Source organism: Triticum aestivum, chromosome 3A (assembly GCF_018294505.1).
Source record: "Triticum aestivum cultivar Chinese Spring chromosome 3A, IWGSC CS RefSeq v2.1, whole genome shotgun sequence".
In the NCBI taxonomy this organism is placed as follows: domain Eukaryota; kingdom Viridiplantae; phylum Streptophyta; class Magnoliopsida; order Poales; family Poaceae; genus Triticum; species Triticum aestivum.
In genome coordinates this window covers 109,484,133-109,500,651 of record NC_057800.1, presented here as the reverse complement: position 1 = coordinate 109,500,651, position 16,519 = coordinate 109,484,133, and the positions used below count along the sequence as shown (strand labels likewise).

The 16,519-nt window shown below is 46.5% G+C and overlaps 1 protein-coding gene across 1 annotated transcript; it reads right to left on the bottom strand.

Moving 5' to 3' along the window:
* Positions 1 to 8,616: 8,616 nt before the first annotated feature.
* LOC123058074 (acetylajmalan esterase) lies at positions 8,617 to 10,492 on the bottom strand. Its single transcript, XM_044480902.1, has 5 exons — positions 10,138 to 10,492; positions 9,832 to 10,038; positions 9,595 to 9,743; positions 9,236 to 9,509; positions 8,617 to 9,141 (listed from the first exon to the last, which is right to left on the bottom strand). The coding sequence occupies exons 1-5, from the start codon at positions 10,388 to 10,390 to the stop codon at positions 8,906 to 8,908; spliced, it is 1,119 nt and encodes a 372-aa protein (XP_044336837.1). The 5' UTR covers positions 10,391 to 10,492; the 3' UTR covers positions 8,617 to 8,905.
* Positions 10,493 to 16,519: the final 6,027 nt, after the last annotated feature.

Sequence of the window (16,519 nt, the reverse complement as noted above, 5' to 3'; positions counted from 1 at the left end):
CGCGGCGCTCCTCCGCGCGCGTCGTTCGTGCTCCGTGGCGGTGGGAGGGCGGCGGTGCTTGCGGCGGGGGGTGGGCGTCCCGTGCTCCGGCCATCTTTGGCCCGCGCGATGCGCTTCGCCTCCCAATCTGGCGGGTTGGGCCGCTGCCTGCGGTGCCTCACGGTGTTCGTGGCGGCTGGTCGTTCCCCCGGCCGTGAGGGCGGCGTGGGGCTGCGGCGGAGCCATCTGCCTCGGCTTGGACGGCCGCGGCGGGCCTGGGCGTCTGCTGTCTTCTGCGACGGATCTGCCGATTCCTGCTCTCTCCGGTGAGCTGGACCTCGGGATGGGTGGGGTGAGTGCACTGGGCTTCTACGCACGAGGTGTGCGGAGGACTCGGCGTGATGCAGGTGCAGCTCTCGCTGCCTCTTAGATCGAGCTCTGCTCGCTCTCCCGATCTGGAGGCTTCGCATGGTGCGGCGGCCTCTGTTCTGTGGTCAGGCTGCGAGTGCTCTTGCTGGTGTGTTGGTTTGGCTAGCAGGCTGCAGGTTGGGGGTCGTGACACTGCCGGCGTAAAGCCGGGCTCCGGTTTCGGTTGGAGCCAACGACGGCGGTGCCTGTGGGCGCCGTATCCTTGCTGAAGGCGTCGTGCTGCTGGTGTTCGTCTTCCCTCCTAAATTGCTCCGGAGGAAACTTTGGATCTTGGGTCTCCCGGATCGGGCGATGGTGGCGCTCAACGTCACACTCCCACTTGGGGCTTCGTCTTTGAGCTTGCCTTGGCTAGGGTGACCAGTGGCTTGAGGTGGTCCCGTTGGCGGTCCGTGTGGGCGTTAGCAGTGGAGAGGTGGTGCTCTGTCTTCGTGATCTTGGCTCGGCCATGCCTTTGGCTGCGTTGAGGTGTTTGTGTTGGCGGTTGGATGGTGGTGGTGCGGCCGGGTTGGGGTTGACGGTGGTTTGAGCTCTTCTTCGGGGGTGTTCTTCTCGTGTTCTTGCTCCTGCACTCCTGAGTGTGTTCTCTGCTAGGTGATGCCAAGCGACAGCGGCGGTGGCGCACAGGTGCCGTGGCGCTGTCTCGGCCTCGCGTGACCTTTCGAATGTGCCCCACGGCACAGGTGGTGTCGCGGCGTTGTGCAGTCTCGGATGCGCGGAGCCTTTCGATTGCGTCGACGGTGCAGTGTCATGGTCTTGTTTGCTTGGCGATGCTGACTTCGCCTATGGCACATAGGCGCCGTGGCGTCGTCTCGCCCTCGCGTGACCTTTCGAATGCATCCCCGGCACAGGTGGTGTTGTGGCGTTGTGCACTCTCGGATGCGTGAAGCCTTTCGATTGCGTCGATGGTGCAGTGTCTTGGCTTGGTCGGCTGGCCAATGCCGTTCGATCACATTGGTGGTGCTTTGTGTTGTGCTGGGATGTGTCTTCCCTCTTTGTTCTCCCCTGTTTGTATGTTTGGAGTATTCTGTTTTTGTTTTATCTCTTTTTCCGTGTCCCCCTGTAATTCTGGTTCATTTGAACCCATCTTGCAAAAAGGCTGCAAAGCCTTATAGGCAAATGAATATAATTCAGGTGGTGGAGGGGCTCCCCCTCCTCCCCCGGTGAAAATTCAAAAAGAAAATTTATAGTGGGTGTTTATTTGCAATCCGGATCGCCGCCTGTATGAAAGAAAAATGAATCGTGCGCCATAGTTATAAGTTTGCTTCCAAAACAATATTTAAAAAATGTTTAGCAGGTAAAATTAACATCATATACAGATTTCACACATTTTTCTAATCAAATTTCATATATAACATATTAAAGTCAAAGTTATGGTTTAAAAGATACGTATAATTTAGAAAATCATTTGTTTGAATTAAATATCTTCCAAAATAATATTTATAAATACTTAACAGGTTTAAATAATCCTATATTCATATTCTACATATTTTTCTAATCAAATTTCATATATAACATGTTTAAATCGGAGTTACAGTTTAAAAGATATGAATGGTTTAGAAAAGCATTTATTTAACTTAAATATGATCCCGGATGGAATACCTAAAAGGTTAAGGGGATTTTTGGAAAACTGTAAAATAACGGTTCGATGTGACTTAAATCTAGACTGCGGGTTGATTTCATGAAAACGCAGAGACTTTTTTACAAATTGACGCGGCGGACGGGCAGAAACCCTACCTACTTTATTATTAGGTAGAGATACTATGTGATTTTCTCTTTCTACTAGCACAAATACACGTAAGTTGCAATGGAAAACATTCGTTGACTCTATTCCATTCCATCCCCTGACTCTATATGATATTTCTATTTCTTTGAGAAAAAAACTCTATAGGTTTGACATTTTTGTATCTATTCTTTTTTATATACTGGATGATACCCCGCACGTTGTTCAGGAAATTGTAGCAAGCTAAATGAAAATAAATTAGAAAAAAATTATAAATAATTTGAATATAGTTGTTAACCACCTCGTCTCTCAGCTATAGTAAACCCACTTCATGAGATTGTAGAATGCATGATTGGCTAGAAAAATACAAAAGATTTCCTTTAAATTATGAACATAAGCTAGTGCTTCATTTTCCATTAGCTAAATATAGTGACCCAAACAACCATCTCTCCATCCAAAACATCTTACACACAAAGCTAAAATAAATATACTACAAATTAAATAAGCATGGAAGATTTCCTCTGGAGGTGTAATGATTATTTTTAGTTGCCTGCATAATATTTCAATTTTTATCTTCATCCACTAAGGACAGCAAACAATCACCGGCAATAACAGGGATCACAGTGCTAGCACTTGAAAAGTGGGGAAAAAATAGTATGTAAGAAGAGTTGCATAGTGGTGAGAACATAAAAGAAATACCAATTTAGGTTGTACAATAATTTCTGCAAAAAAAATTCAACCACTACTATATTTGATGAAGGCTATATTATAGACAAAGTAAGTTTCAGAACAAAATAAAATAGTGATACAGTTTTACTTAGCAAGTCAAGACCAGTCAAGGGAGAAGGCTTTTAAAGTTAGTACTGTGATGAACTTTGGTTCAATAATCAAACATGGCATCTACAATTAAATATGGATTTCAGAACAGTAATGGTTTGCAAAGCCAGGATAACCTGTTCCAAAACAATGATATGTACGTTAAGTCAAACAACTATGACAATGAAGAGAGATAGTAAAATAAATCTTACCCATTCCGTAAAGCCAAACTGAATGTGTAGAACTGATGCAATTCAATAGCAATCAAAGAATAAGAATCTATAATGATAATTGACATGATCTTACTTCTATAGATAAGGAAATTAGCATTTGAGAGGACATTTGCCAATGTTGTCATTGCAGATAAAAAATAAGAAATCAAAGTATTGAAGAGAGAGGTTAGTATCCAATGTAGTTTCAAACAATCTGTATCTTGTTTCACAATACTACTTTTAGGTCCATGCAACACTAATGAGAATGGACGGGAAATATGTATTGATATCCCCTCAACTATTTTTTTATCGTCTTAACTTCCTTCAACTGTTCAGACCAATACTCAGCTAACATTCTTGGGTGCGCATACATGCTGAAGTAACACATGTAGGACATTAACACATGACATTGATTGGAAGATAACAGCAAAATCCAGACAAAAGTAACCTGCAAACATCTAGACATTTTGATTGTTTAGCCATACATTCAGCAGACACCATTAATTACAATTGTAGAAGTGTTAAACAATAAGAAAATTATGGTGGTCATACCATCAAAGGAGATTTGCGCACTATGTCTTCTTTAGTGGTGCACGATACTACAATCTGTGCAAAATTTATACAATACAGAATGGCAGAGAAGGAGTTGCCTCAGTGGGTGGTAGCATCCCCTCTCTTATAAGAGATTCAGTAACATGATTGACACAACCTGCTAGAAGAAATTAGATGAGTAGCATATCTGCAATGGGTTTATGATCTAAAAGAAAGCAAAGTTGCTACTTCAACTTTTAACAGAACACTAAATAATCAAGTTGGGGAACATCAGTGAACGGCAGTAGAAAATTTGACAATACAGTACATTAGTACATGAACAACAACAGGTGGTCTTATTAATTCCTTACGGTCGTAGCCACTTGGGTAGTCATTGCTCGTGCCGCTAATGGATGGGATCCATCTATGCATGTACGTACCCCATGACTGAAAGGTCAGGTTCAACCGGCTGCAGATGCTGAGGTAGGGCGATTGAGGTGTACCATGTGGTGAAGATCTTGTTGGACTGGGCGATGGCGAATCGAGAACGGCGGCGAGGAGCCTATAGTTGTCGGCACGGTCAAGTTGGAGAAGGAAGGCGACACCGCATGCAGTGGCTGCGCGACGGAGGCGAGCGTCTCCCATCAAAAACCAGTTAGTTCTAGAAGCTTCCACGGTCCTCCTCTTCCGCGAGACTTGCACCGCAGGTGACGGTCGACGGAGGCGGATGTCTCCCATCAACAATTAGCTGGTTCTAGAAGCTTCCACACTCAGCTTGTGTCGCAGGCGGAGACCATGGACAGTGCGGGGGCGAAACCTAATCCCCAGATTCTGGATCGGGATTAGGAGCAAGGCAGCACCTTTGCGTTTCTCCTCGCCAATAGGGACGCGCGCTCGGCTCCTCGCAGCACCGCCGAGGACCTGCGGCTCGCGTCGATTTATTGATACCGCACCATCTGTTGCTTATTCCTCTTCTCCACCGAATAAATGCATGAGAAACATGGAAATTTGCAATGGCTCCTAGGTGCATATGCACCTATTGTCTAAATACACATTTTGAAAAGGTGGAAAATTCTGAACAAAAATCCCGCGTGTATATCCGGATATTCTATGCGCGTGCACAAATTTTTCGGTGAAAAACGAGGTTTTTTGTGGCTTGTGTAAAAAAGAAAATTTATGATGCTTCATTACAACTATTCATTTTTCATTTCATTTTTGTGGCTTGTGTAAAAAAGAAAATTTATGATGTTGTTTTTCATCGAAACTTTGTGCATGCACATAGAATGTCTGGGAATACCCGCAAGATTTTTATTCCGAATTTTTCAACTTCTCAAAATGTGTAATTTAGACAATGGGTGCATATGCACCTAGGAACCAAAACACCGCGTCATGAGAAACAGATGGTGCGTTTCTCTTCTGCACGCACTATGGAAAATTGGAAATCAATGGATGATTGAGTTAATTGAGGAGATGGGTGGGGGAGGTTAATTAAGGGAGATGATTGGGCCGGGATTCATAGCCGATGGGGAAGAAGATGCGTTCTGCACTATGCGCATGAACATGCGGTGGTTGCCCTCATGTAAACCTGTAACCCAATGCTCATATGTGGAATGGATTGATTTGTGGTGGGTCCCTCTTGTAAGCTGGTAAGGGAGCACTGATGTGGCGGTGCCGCTGATGTGGATAGGCTGCATGTTAAGAGAAATAGATTAATGGGAATGAACTATTATAATATTATAGATTAGTGATGATTGTTACCCGTCTTATTTTCGTCTGTCTTATACTATTGTTCTCTTTCTCTTTCTTGAAGAGCTCCTCTAGTACCCCGAACAACGAGCTTCTTCACATCATCAAGGCAGTATTCGTCCACCTCTTATTAATTACGCACTACTTACTGGATCTCAATATGCACAACACAAAACTGCTTTAATTATGAAGCAAGTCGTTTAAGTGTGCAACACTTAATTAGCCCATATAGGACAACATATTCCTTTCTTCCTTAAGGCTCTGTTCGGAACAAAGGGACTTAAAACATAGGAATTTATGAATATATAGAAATGAAAAAGCAAGACTAGAGCAAACCATAGGATCTACTTCTTCCGTCTCATAATGTAAGTTTTTTTTAACACTACACTACTGTGAGAAAACTTCTTACATTATGAGACATAGGGAGTAAAAAGAAAAAGGAAGCCTGAAAAAATGTGTTCGGGTGACCGCAGGAAAAACCCAAGAAGCTAGCCTACTACTGCATCTGACATGAAGGATAGTCTGATGCATAGTTTATTCAGCGATGAACACTAGCTGCCTTTGGCCCTGTTTGAATGCTCTAACTCAGTTAGAGGTTAGAGTTAGATTCTAACCCTGAACTAACCCTGAACTAACTCTAGCCAAAGAGGTGTTTGGATAACAGGGTTAGATGGAGCGCGGATACGGCGAGGCGTCTTCACGGGTGGTGCGAGTGGGAGGGAGAGAGAGGACGGGAAGCTTCGAAAAAGTGGGAAGGGATCTGCTGCGGGGAAAGCGAGAGAAAAATGTGTTTTTTAATGATCCCAAGAAGAACTAACCCAAATAATCACCTCTTGAGTGGGTTAGATTTTTTGAATGAATTAGATGCATCTAACCAAACTAATCCACCTGTTTGGATATTTTTGAATTAGTTGAGTCCAAACTAACCCAAACTAACTCTAACCAATTGATCCAAGCAGTACTAGTTTTTTAATCTGTGCAGCGCAGCTGTCAGGCTCCTCACGTATCACGGCTTGTCTCGGTGTTCCGCCCAAAACATGAGCTTGGGGTGGATTTTTTACTTTCCTCTCTATCCCGAACGCAAGCTAGCAAAATTTTCCATAGGAATTGATTCCTTTGGAGTTTCCTGTGAAAGTCCTTTGTACCGAACAGGCCCTTAGCGGGACTCATTCTCTTTTTCTTATGGCAGCATCCTCATTCGCTTATTGATTTTCAAGTCGACGTATTTAGTTGATCGGTAACACGTAACTCCAAAATGTATATAAATTGATGGTTTTGCTTTGGCGGGGTGGTACTATTCTATACCTACTAACAAAGCGATGTGTTTCCCTGAAATTTTTGTGCATTCTTTTTTTTTCTGAGGCACAAATGAGAAGAAAAAAAGATGCAGAGTAGGACCCTTGGCCCACGTAGAGGACTGGCTCCCTATGACCCAATCGAAGGAAAAAGATGCAGAGCAGGCCCCTTGACTGCACGGTTTGGAGGCCCAACCCAAAAATTTATTTATACGTGGACGGATAAAACTTTTAGTACCACCTCAGATAGGTACGGAAGAAAATACTTTTATACGATGAACGGACCAAAAAAATCAAAGAAACACATCTTGTGGGACCCGGGCATGCCAAAGAAAGAGTGTCAAGTCCAAAGATCATGTGATGCAACTAGTTCAAGAATGATGGTGGGCTTTTTAACATGACCCTGGTATTGCCCTTGCAAAGCTTTTGAACAGTTCTTCCATTTCCATTGCATGCAGTCAAGTAATCCGAGCAAACCTAGCCACCCTCTTACTTCCAAGATTGCCAAGAGCCTCTCGGTGTCTCCCGTAGTTGGTTATCTCAGGTACCGAGGTCCAATCACCTCGATCACAGCTGTTGTAAATCTGACCATGGCATCTCCGCATGTGCTCTCGGACATCCTTAGGTACTCGTTCCATGAATTAGCGGTCGTGCCATATGCAAGCATCCGTAGTGCGGCCGTGCACTTCTGATAACCACAGAACCCAATCCTTCCCATGCCGTCTTTCTTCAAGATGAAGTAGTCCTCAAAGGACTGGATGTCATGGTAAAGACGATCAAAAACATTTTTGTGCATCCGGAAGCTTTGGTAAAAATTGTCAACGAAGAGAACATCGAGGGTAAAGTAGTCGTCCATCAGCGTCAAATGGTCGTGCACCCGGTTGCGGTTGAGCACTCGATGACCCTTGAAATTAAAAACATGCTCCTTTGCACGCTTCACGTTTGCAATCACCGCATGCATCATCACCGTCTCATCCGTTTATCTTCCTCGTCGAACGAGTCAAACGACTCAACATAGTGCTCGCAGATGCACTCCATATCCAAATCCATTGCTTGAAAGAAGAAGGGACAAAAAATGTTGCTCGGACAATTCACTGAACAGTTGCCAGGTATGATGAGCATCGTAGGAGCGGATGGTACCTAAGCGGCGGTCGGAGGAGAGGTGTGGAACGTCGGCGGTGGAGAAGCAGCATGCAGCCTAGGTGTACCGCTAGAGGTGACAAACTCTCGTACCGACAGGGGTGTGGCGTGGCGGCCGGCGTGGTGGAGCGAAGGCGGAGACAAGAGAGAAAAACCGAAGGAGAGAAAATAGGAGGATGGAGACGTAGGGTTCGGGAGGGGCTTTGGGTGGGTCAGGGGTGTTGGAGTCCTACGTGGCTGCTGCCTGGACTACCCCCCCCCCCCCCCCCCCAACCCATCCACACACACACTTTGTCTCGAGTTTGCCGAGAAATATACATCCGGACCACTCGTTGGACCGATACAGCTTCGTGTTGGATGACGAAGCATGTCCGGACCACGCAATCCGGACGGTTTGAGGGAACATGTGAACGATAAAATAAGATTTGAAATTTGGCTAAGATTTAAGATTTGTAACCCGTGCAAATGTCTACAGCTGTGAATGATAAGCAGAATTGCTAATTTTCGTCCGGATGAAATCAATTTGCTTTCATTCGTTTTTCTGTCCGCCTGGTCCTTGTGTCAAGATTCGTGTTTGAGGAAATCAAGAAGAGGGATGCTGCGAGATTGTGTTCAAGAAGAGGGATGTTTGTGATTTGAAATCCTTTTGTTAAGATTCGCGCAGTCCAGAAGTTACGGACGGTTTGAGGGTTCGCTTTGAAGATACCCTAACGGGGGAAACTAAAGAGAAAATAAAGAAGAGGGAACCTGTGAACGATAAATTAAGATTTGAAATTCGTTTAAGATTTAAGATTTGTAACCTGTGCATATGTCTACATCTGTGAATTAAAAATTACATGGCCCTATTTTCAAGGATATCTGGAAGAGGGATGCTGCGAGATTGTGTTCAAGAAGAAAATTGATCGTAACCGAAATTGAAGCTGACATTTGCAAGCCGCAAGCAAACCGAGCGAAGGCAACTCATCGATGACGACGCTAGACAAGTTGTGCTAGATCCTAGAACAACGCGCGCGAGCCGCGAGCTCCATGAGTTATCATCAGCAGCTCCATATGCCCTGCACGCTTTGGGCAGGCTGGGCGAAGCCTTCCATGAGGATCGACAGCGCCATGGCCCTGTAGGCCTGCTGGGTGAGGTGGATGCCGTCCCAGCTCACGTGGCGTGCCGGGTCGGCGCACGTGCTCGCCCCGATCCCGCCGCACATCATGTCCATGTCGAAGTTGTGCTCCCCGCCGGCGCCGCAGCACGCCTTCAGCAGCGACCCCTCGTCGAACCCTGCCATGAAAGAAACACAAGGCGGCACATGCCATGCAGGTCAGCTCCCGGCTCTCGTTGAGGTTCCTGGCGCCTTGGAGCTTTGGTCGATTACCTAGGACGGCGGCGTGGTCGAGGAGGTGCAGGAAGGCGCCGTAGTAGTCGGCGTAGACGACGGAGATGTCGGCGTTGACCTTGCGGAGGTCGCCGATGGCCGCCTGGAGCTGCTCGTTGTGGTACGCGGCGAAGGCGTTGTAGCTCTTGAGGCAGCCCCGCTCGTCGTGGTCCGTGGAGCCGGCGGCGGAGAAGAGGGCGAGGTAGCTCGGCGAGCACCCGATCGGGAAGTTCCCCGGGATGATGATCTGGGTCGCCCCCAGCTCGATCACCTCCTGATTATAACCAATGAAATGCAAATGCCCGTACGGGTTAGATCGATTGATTAATCATTGGTTAATTTTAAGCTTTGCCGCTTGCCTTTGCGACGTCCATGATGCTCTTGACGACCAGTGGCACGTACGCCTTGACGGCCTCGACGGACCTCTTCTGAAAGAATGCGTAGTTGTAGTCGTTCCCGCCGATCTCCCCGACCAAGAACAAGGCTCCGCCCAGCTTCTTCGCGCAATCTGTAAACACGGCGAGTGACACAGCAGGAGTAAGCAGAGCAGAGCAATCTCCATGCTTCTGGTGCGATATGCATGGCGGCCTGCTCACCTTGCTGGCACGTGTCGTTGAGGTGCGATTTGAACCAGTCGAGCTGGGAGCTGAGCGGCGTGTTCCCCGGCGGCATGATGATCGCGTTCTGCAGGAGGTACGTGCGGTCCAGCGCCGTCGCGCCGGCCACCGCGAAGTTGACGCCGCCGCTGAAGTCGGCGCTCTTGTCCAGGTACGGGTTGACCAGCGGCAGGTCGAGCGCCATGGCTGCACGCGCCAGAGAAAAGAAAACTCGTCTCGTCACGCAGAGCATGAATGAATGAGGCTACCTCTGTCCCCCAAGGCAAGGCGAGAAGCTGAGCTCACCGAAGTAGTCGATGATGAGGAGGCCGTCGGAGCAGCGGCCGGTGGGCTTCCGGTACGTCTGGCCGTAGGGGTAGCTGCCGATGGAGGAGAAGAAGCCCACGGGGCCCTCGCGCAGGAGGTTGCCGGTGTCGGCGATGGAGTCCCCGAAGCTGTAGATGGCGTCGATGGAGCAGGCCGGCGCGGCCGAGTCCCACAGAGCCAGCAACAAGACCAAGGCCAGGAGGAGCTTGGCACGAGACGATGCAGCTGCCATGCTTAATTTGGTTGCCAGAACTTCTGAGGAAGATCTGGATGTGTTGTCAGGATTGGGAGATATGGAGATTGTTCTGTGTGATAGGTGGGATGATTTCTTATGTACTCACACGTTACAAGGAAAAAACATGCATGGATCGATGGTTTTTATTTTGCTAGAATATTTCTGCTCGCGGTAGGTTTTGGAGCAGCATGTTTGGTTCTTGTGCTAAGCTTCAGCTGAATCAGGTGGACTGCTTGTCTACTCTGGTTGACTGATGAGGCCAAGAGCTTGCTGGTGAGCAGTGGGTCAACCTAACAAACAAACCATTGAGATTTGCAAATATAGTTGTTGTTTTTTCAGGCGGACAGGGTGACATATATCCCTAGAGCCAAACTGGAATGAGAAAGTCCACAGTGCAACGAATGTGAAGTTGTGTAGTCCGGGCTACATGTAGCCCTTTATTTCAAAAAAATATCAAAAAAGATATTTCCAAGTTTCAAAAAAATATCTATGTAAACTTATACATATTCGTGATGGATCTGTAAATTTTCATTCAAAAATATTATGATTTGCAAGCTACACAAAAAAAAATCCGTCCGAACAACAACAAAAAAGTGGCCCATTTTCATGTACGTATTTGTCTTTTTGTCTACGCCACGTACGAAAGTTTATTGTTATGAATTTTTTTCTGAATGTGTTATACATCTATTTCTGTCTGTAGAAAAAAATTGTTCTCTGGAAAATGGTATTTTCAAAATGGGCTACATGTAGATGTAGCTCTTCCTACACTGGGCATTTTTAACATTACATCCCTGGACTATCAAAACCGCCTAGGATTCAACGCTTCCCTCCCCTGATCCTGGTTTTCTGAGTAGGCCAGGTTTAACTCGTTGATCATCCAGTCAGCTAGTCCACTAAGCACACACGTTAGCCTTTTATTGGCCAAATTTAGTCCAACAAATGAATGTATCTAAAAAATCGAAATAATTTTGCAAAATTAAGGTTAATATACTGATAATTCTGAGAAAGTTTCAGATATTTTTGCTGAACATATTTGAAAATACCCTGAAATTACAATTCCATGCCCTTAACCAGATTCTTTTGAATAAAACTGTAAAATCAATAATAATATAATGATCATTCTAGAAAATTTGAGATATTTTTGCCATAGATTTGAAAATACCTCGAAATTACAGTTCCAGTCCCTTTTTTGTCAAGAAAAGTCAAAAAATAAAAGTGTCCAGAAAAAAATATTGATCATTTTTGCAAATTTTCAGCCATTTTGACTGAATAGATTGAAAATACCCTGAAATTCCATTTTCTGCCCTATTTTACTATTTTTAGTTCATGTGCTAACATGGTTGCTGACTGGACGGTCAACGGGCTGAAATGTGGCATGCACTAGCCAAAACTAGGCTTAGGGAGGGAAGGGTTGAATCTAACCTGTTTTCAGAGTTATGGGTTGATTTTTATCCAGTTTTAGTGTTGAGGCTTGATTCTTAAAGATGTACATGAGTTTACGGTTGTAAAGTGGACTTCTCTCAACTGAAATTACTAGATTCGGAAAGGAAGAAAGGCCAGGTTATAGGTAGTACCAAAATAGTAATGCGAAGAAAATTGTACCTTGTTATTGGGAGGGGGTTAGGTATTTGTGGGCCATCAATTTTAGTGAATGAAGGCCCATATCATCTTGTAATGTGGCAAAAGGAGACCGGTAAGACCCTTCCAAATTCATAGATGTTTATAGCAAATGCAACCGTTCAGAGTGCTTAGGAACTAAACTATATAACGCATAGATACCTAATTTGTTGTAAATAAGTTTCCCTCATTTAATTAGTTGTAGGATCTCGGACGTCTCAGTGTTCAGGAGGAGGAGCTCCGCACGTGCCATGATGGAGAGACGAGGTTGGAGAAGAGACCGAGGGAAATATGCCCTAGAGGCAATAATAAAGTTGTTATTTATATTTCCTTATATCATGATAAATGTTTATTATGCATGCTAGAATTGTATTAACCGGAAACTTAGTACATGTGTGAATACATAGACAAACAGAGTGTCCCTAGTATGCCTCTACTTGACTAGCTCCTTAATCAAAGATGGTTAAGTTTTAACCATAGACATGTGTTGTCATTTGATGAACGGGATCACATCATTAGAGAATGATGTCATGGACACGATCCATCCGTTAGCTTAGCATAATGATCGTTTTTATTGATATTGCTTTTGTTGGGGAACGCAGCAGAATTTTAAAAAAAATTACGCATCACCAAGATCAATCTATGGAGTCATCTAGCAACGAGGGAGAGGGGAGTGCATCTACATACCCTTGTAGATCGCGAGCGGAAGCGTTCAAGAGAACGGGGTTGATGGAGTCGTACTCGTCGTGATCCACATCACCGATGACCGAGCGCCGAGCGGACGACACCTCCGCGTTCAACACACTTATGGTTGGGGAAGACGTCTCCTCCTTCTTGATCCAGCAAGGGAAAGGAGAGGTTGATGGAGATCCAGCAGCACGATGGCGTGGTGGTGGAAGCAAGGGTGATCTCGGCAGGGCTTCGCCAAGCTCCAACGAGAGGGAGAGGTGTTACGAGGGGAGGGGGAGGCGCCAGGGACTTGGGTGCGGCTGCCCTCCCTCCCCTCCACTATATATAGGGCCCCTAGGGGGGCGGCGGCCAAGGGGGGACTTTCCCCCCAAGTCAGGTGGGGCGCCCCACCCCTAGGGTTTCCAACCCTAGGCGCAGGGGGGGCCATGGGGGCGCACCAGCCCACCAGGGGCTGGTTCCCCTCCCACTTCAGCCCATGGGGCCCTCCGGGATAGGTGGCCCCACCCGTTGGACCCCCGGGACCCTTCTGGTGGTCCCGGTACAATACCGGTGACCCCTGAAACTTTCCCGGTGGCCGAAACTGGACTTCCTATATACAATTCTTCACCTCCGGACCATTCCGGAACTTCTCGTGACGTCCGGGATCTCATCCGGGACTCCGAACAACTTTCAGGTTACCGCATACTAATATCTCTACAACCCTAGCGTCACTGAACCTTAAGTGTGTAGACCCTACAGGTTCGGGAGACACGCAGACATGACCGAGCCGACTCTCCGGTCAATAACCAACAGCGGGATCTGGATACCCATGTTGGCTCCCACATGCTCCTCGATGATCTCATCGGATGAACCACGATGTCGAGGATTCAAGTAATCCCGTATATAATTCCCTTTGTCAATCGGTACGTTACTCGCCTGAGATTCGATCGTCGGTATCCCAATACCTCGTTCAATCTCGTTATCGGCAAGTCACTTTACTCGTACCATAATGCATGATCCCGTGACCAAACACTTGGTCACATTGAGCTCATTATGATGATGCATTACCGAGTGGGCCCAGAGATACCTCTCCGTCATACGGAGTGACATATCCCAGTCTCGATCCGTGTCAACCCAACAAATACTTTCGGGGATACCTGTAGTATACCTTTATAGTCACCCAGTTACGTTGTGACATTTGGTACACCCAAAGCACTCTTACGGCATCCGGGAGTTACACGATCTCATGGTCTAAGGAAATGATACTTAACATTGGAAAAGCTCTAGCAAATGAACTACACGATCTTGTGCTATGCTTAGGATTGGGTCTTGTCCATCACATCATTCTCCTAATGATGTGATCCCGTTATCAATGACATCCAATGTCCATAGTCAGGAAACCATGACTATCTGTTGATCAACGAGCTAGTTAACTAGAGGCTCACTAGGGACATGTTATGGTCTATGTATTCACACATGTATTATGATTTCCGGATAACACAATTATAGCATGAATAATAGACAATTATCATGAACAAGGAAATATAATAATAATCATTTTATTATTGCCTCTAGGGCATATTTCCAACAGTCTCCCACTTGCACTAGAGTCAATAATCTAGTTACATTATGATGAATCGAACACCCATAGAGTCCTTGTGTTGATCATGTTTTGCTCGCATAAGAGGTTTAGTCAACGGATCTGCGACATTCAGATCCGTATGTACTTTGCAAATATCTATGTCTCCATCTTGAACATTTTCACGAATGGAGTTGAAGCGACGCTTGATGTGCCTGATCTTCTTGTGAAACCTGGGCTCCTTGGCAAGGGCAATAGCTCCAGTGTTGTCACAGAAGAGAGTGATCAGCCCCGACGCATTGGGTATGACTCCTAGGTCGGTGATGAACTCCTTCATCCAGATTGCTTCATGCGCTGCCTCCGAGGCTGCCATGTACTCCGCTTCACATGTAGATCCCGCCACGACGCTTTGCTTGCAACTGCACCAGCTTACTGCCCCACCATTCAAAATATACACGTATCCGGTTTGTGACTTAGAGTCATCCAGATCTGTGTCGAAGCTAGCGTCGACATAACCCTTTACGACAAGCTCCTCGTCACCTTCATATACGAGAAACATATCCTTAGTCCTTTTCAGGTACTTCAGGACATTCTTGACCGTTGTCCAGTGTTCCATGCCGGGATTCTTTGGTACCTTCCTACCAAACTTACGGCAAGGTTTACATCAGGTCTGGTACACAGCATGGCATACATGATAGACCCTATGGCTGAGGCATAGGGGACGATACTCATCTTTTCTCTATCTTCTGTCGTGGTCGGACATTGAGCTGAGCTCAATTTCACACCTTGCAACACAGGCAAGAACCCCTTCTTGGACTGATCCATATTGAATTTCTTCAATATCTTATCAAGGTATGTGCTTTGTGAAAGACCTATGAGGCGTCTCGGTCTATCTCTGTAGATCTTGATGCCTAATATGTAAGCAGCTTCTCCAAGCTCCTTCATTGAAAAACACTTATTCAAGTAGGCCTTAATACTGTCCAAAAGTTCTATATCATTTCCCATCAAAAGTATGTCATCCACATATAATATGACAAATGCTACAGAGCTCCCACTCACTTTCTTGTAAACGCAGGCTTCTCCATAAGTCTGCATAAACCCAAATGCTTTGATCATTTCATTAAAGCGAATGTTCCAACTCCGAGATGCTTCCACCAGCCCATAGATGGAGCGCTGGAGCTTGCATACCTTGTTAGCATTCTTAGGATCGACAAAACCTTCCGACTGCATCATATACAATTCTTCCTTAAGAAAGCCGTTAAGGAATGCCGTTTTGACGTCCATTTGCCATATCTCATAATCATAGTATGCGGCAATTGCTAACATGATTCAGACGGACTTCAGCTTCGCTACGGGTGAGAAGGTCTCATCGTAGTCAACCCCTTGAACTTGTCGATAACCCTTAGCGACAAGTCAAGCCTTATAGATGGTAACATTGTTGGGGAACGTTGCAGAAAACAAAAATTTTCCCACTCGTTTCACCAAGATCATCTAGGAGTTCATCTAGCAACGAGTGATTAGATGCATCTACATACCTTTGTAGATCGCGAGCGGAAGCGTTCAAAAGAACGGTGATGATGTAGTCGTACTCGACGTGATCCAAATCACCGATGACCAGCGCCGAACGGACGGCACCTCCGCGTTCAACACACGTACGGAACAGCCACGTCTCCTCCTTCTTGATCCAGCAAGGGAGGGAGGAGAGTTTGAGGGAGATGGCACCAGCAGCAGCACGACGGCGTGGTGTTGATGGAGCTGCAGTACTCCGGCAGAGCTTCGCTAAGCACTATGGAGGTTGAGGAGGTGTTGGGGAGGGAGAAGGAGGCAACCAAAGGCCGAGGCGTTCAGGTATGAAGTCCCTCCTCTCCCCCACTATATATAGGGGTGCCAAGGGGGGGGGTGCGCAGCCTAGGAGATCCAATCTCCTATGGCCGGCGGCCAAGGGGAGGTTTCCCTCCCCCCCAAGGCACCTAGGAGGTGCCTTACCCTCCTAGGACTCTTGCCCCCTTAAACCCTAGGCGCATGGGCCTATGTGGGGCTGGTGCCCTTGGCCCATTAGGCCAAGGCGCACCCCCTTACAGCCCATGTGGCCCCCCGGGACAGGTGGACCCACCCGGTGGACCCCCGGGACCCTTCCGGTGGTCCCGGTACAATACCGATAACCCCGAAACTTGTCCCGATGCCCGAAACAGGACTTCCCATATATAAATCTTTACCTCCGGACCATTCCGAAACTCCTCGTGACGTCCGGGATCTCATCC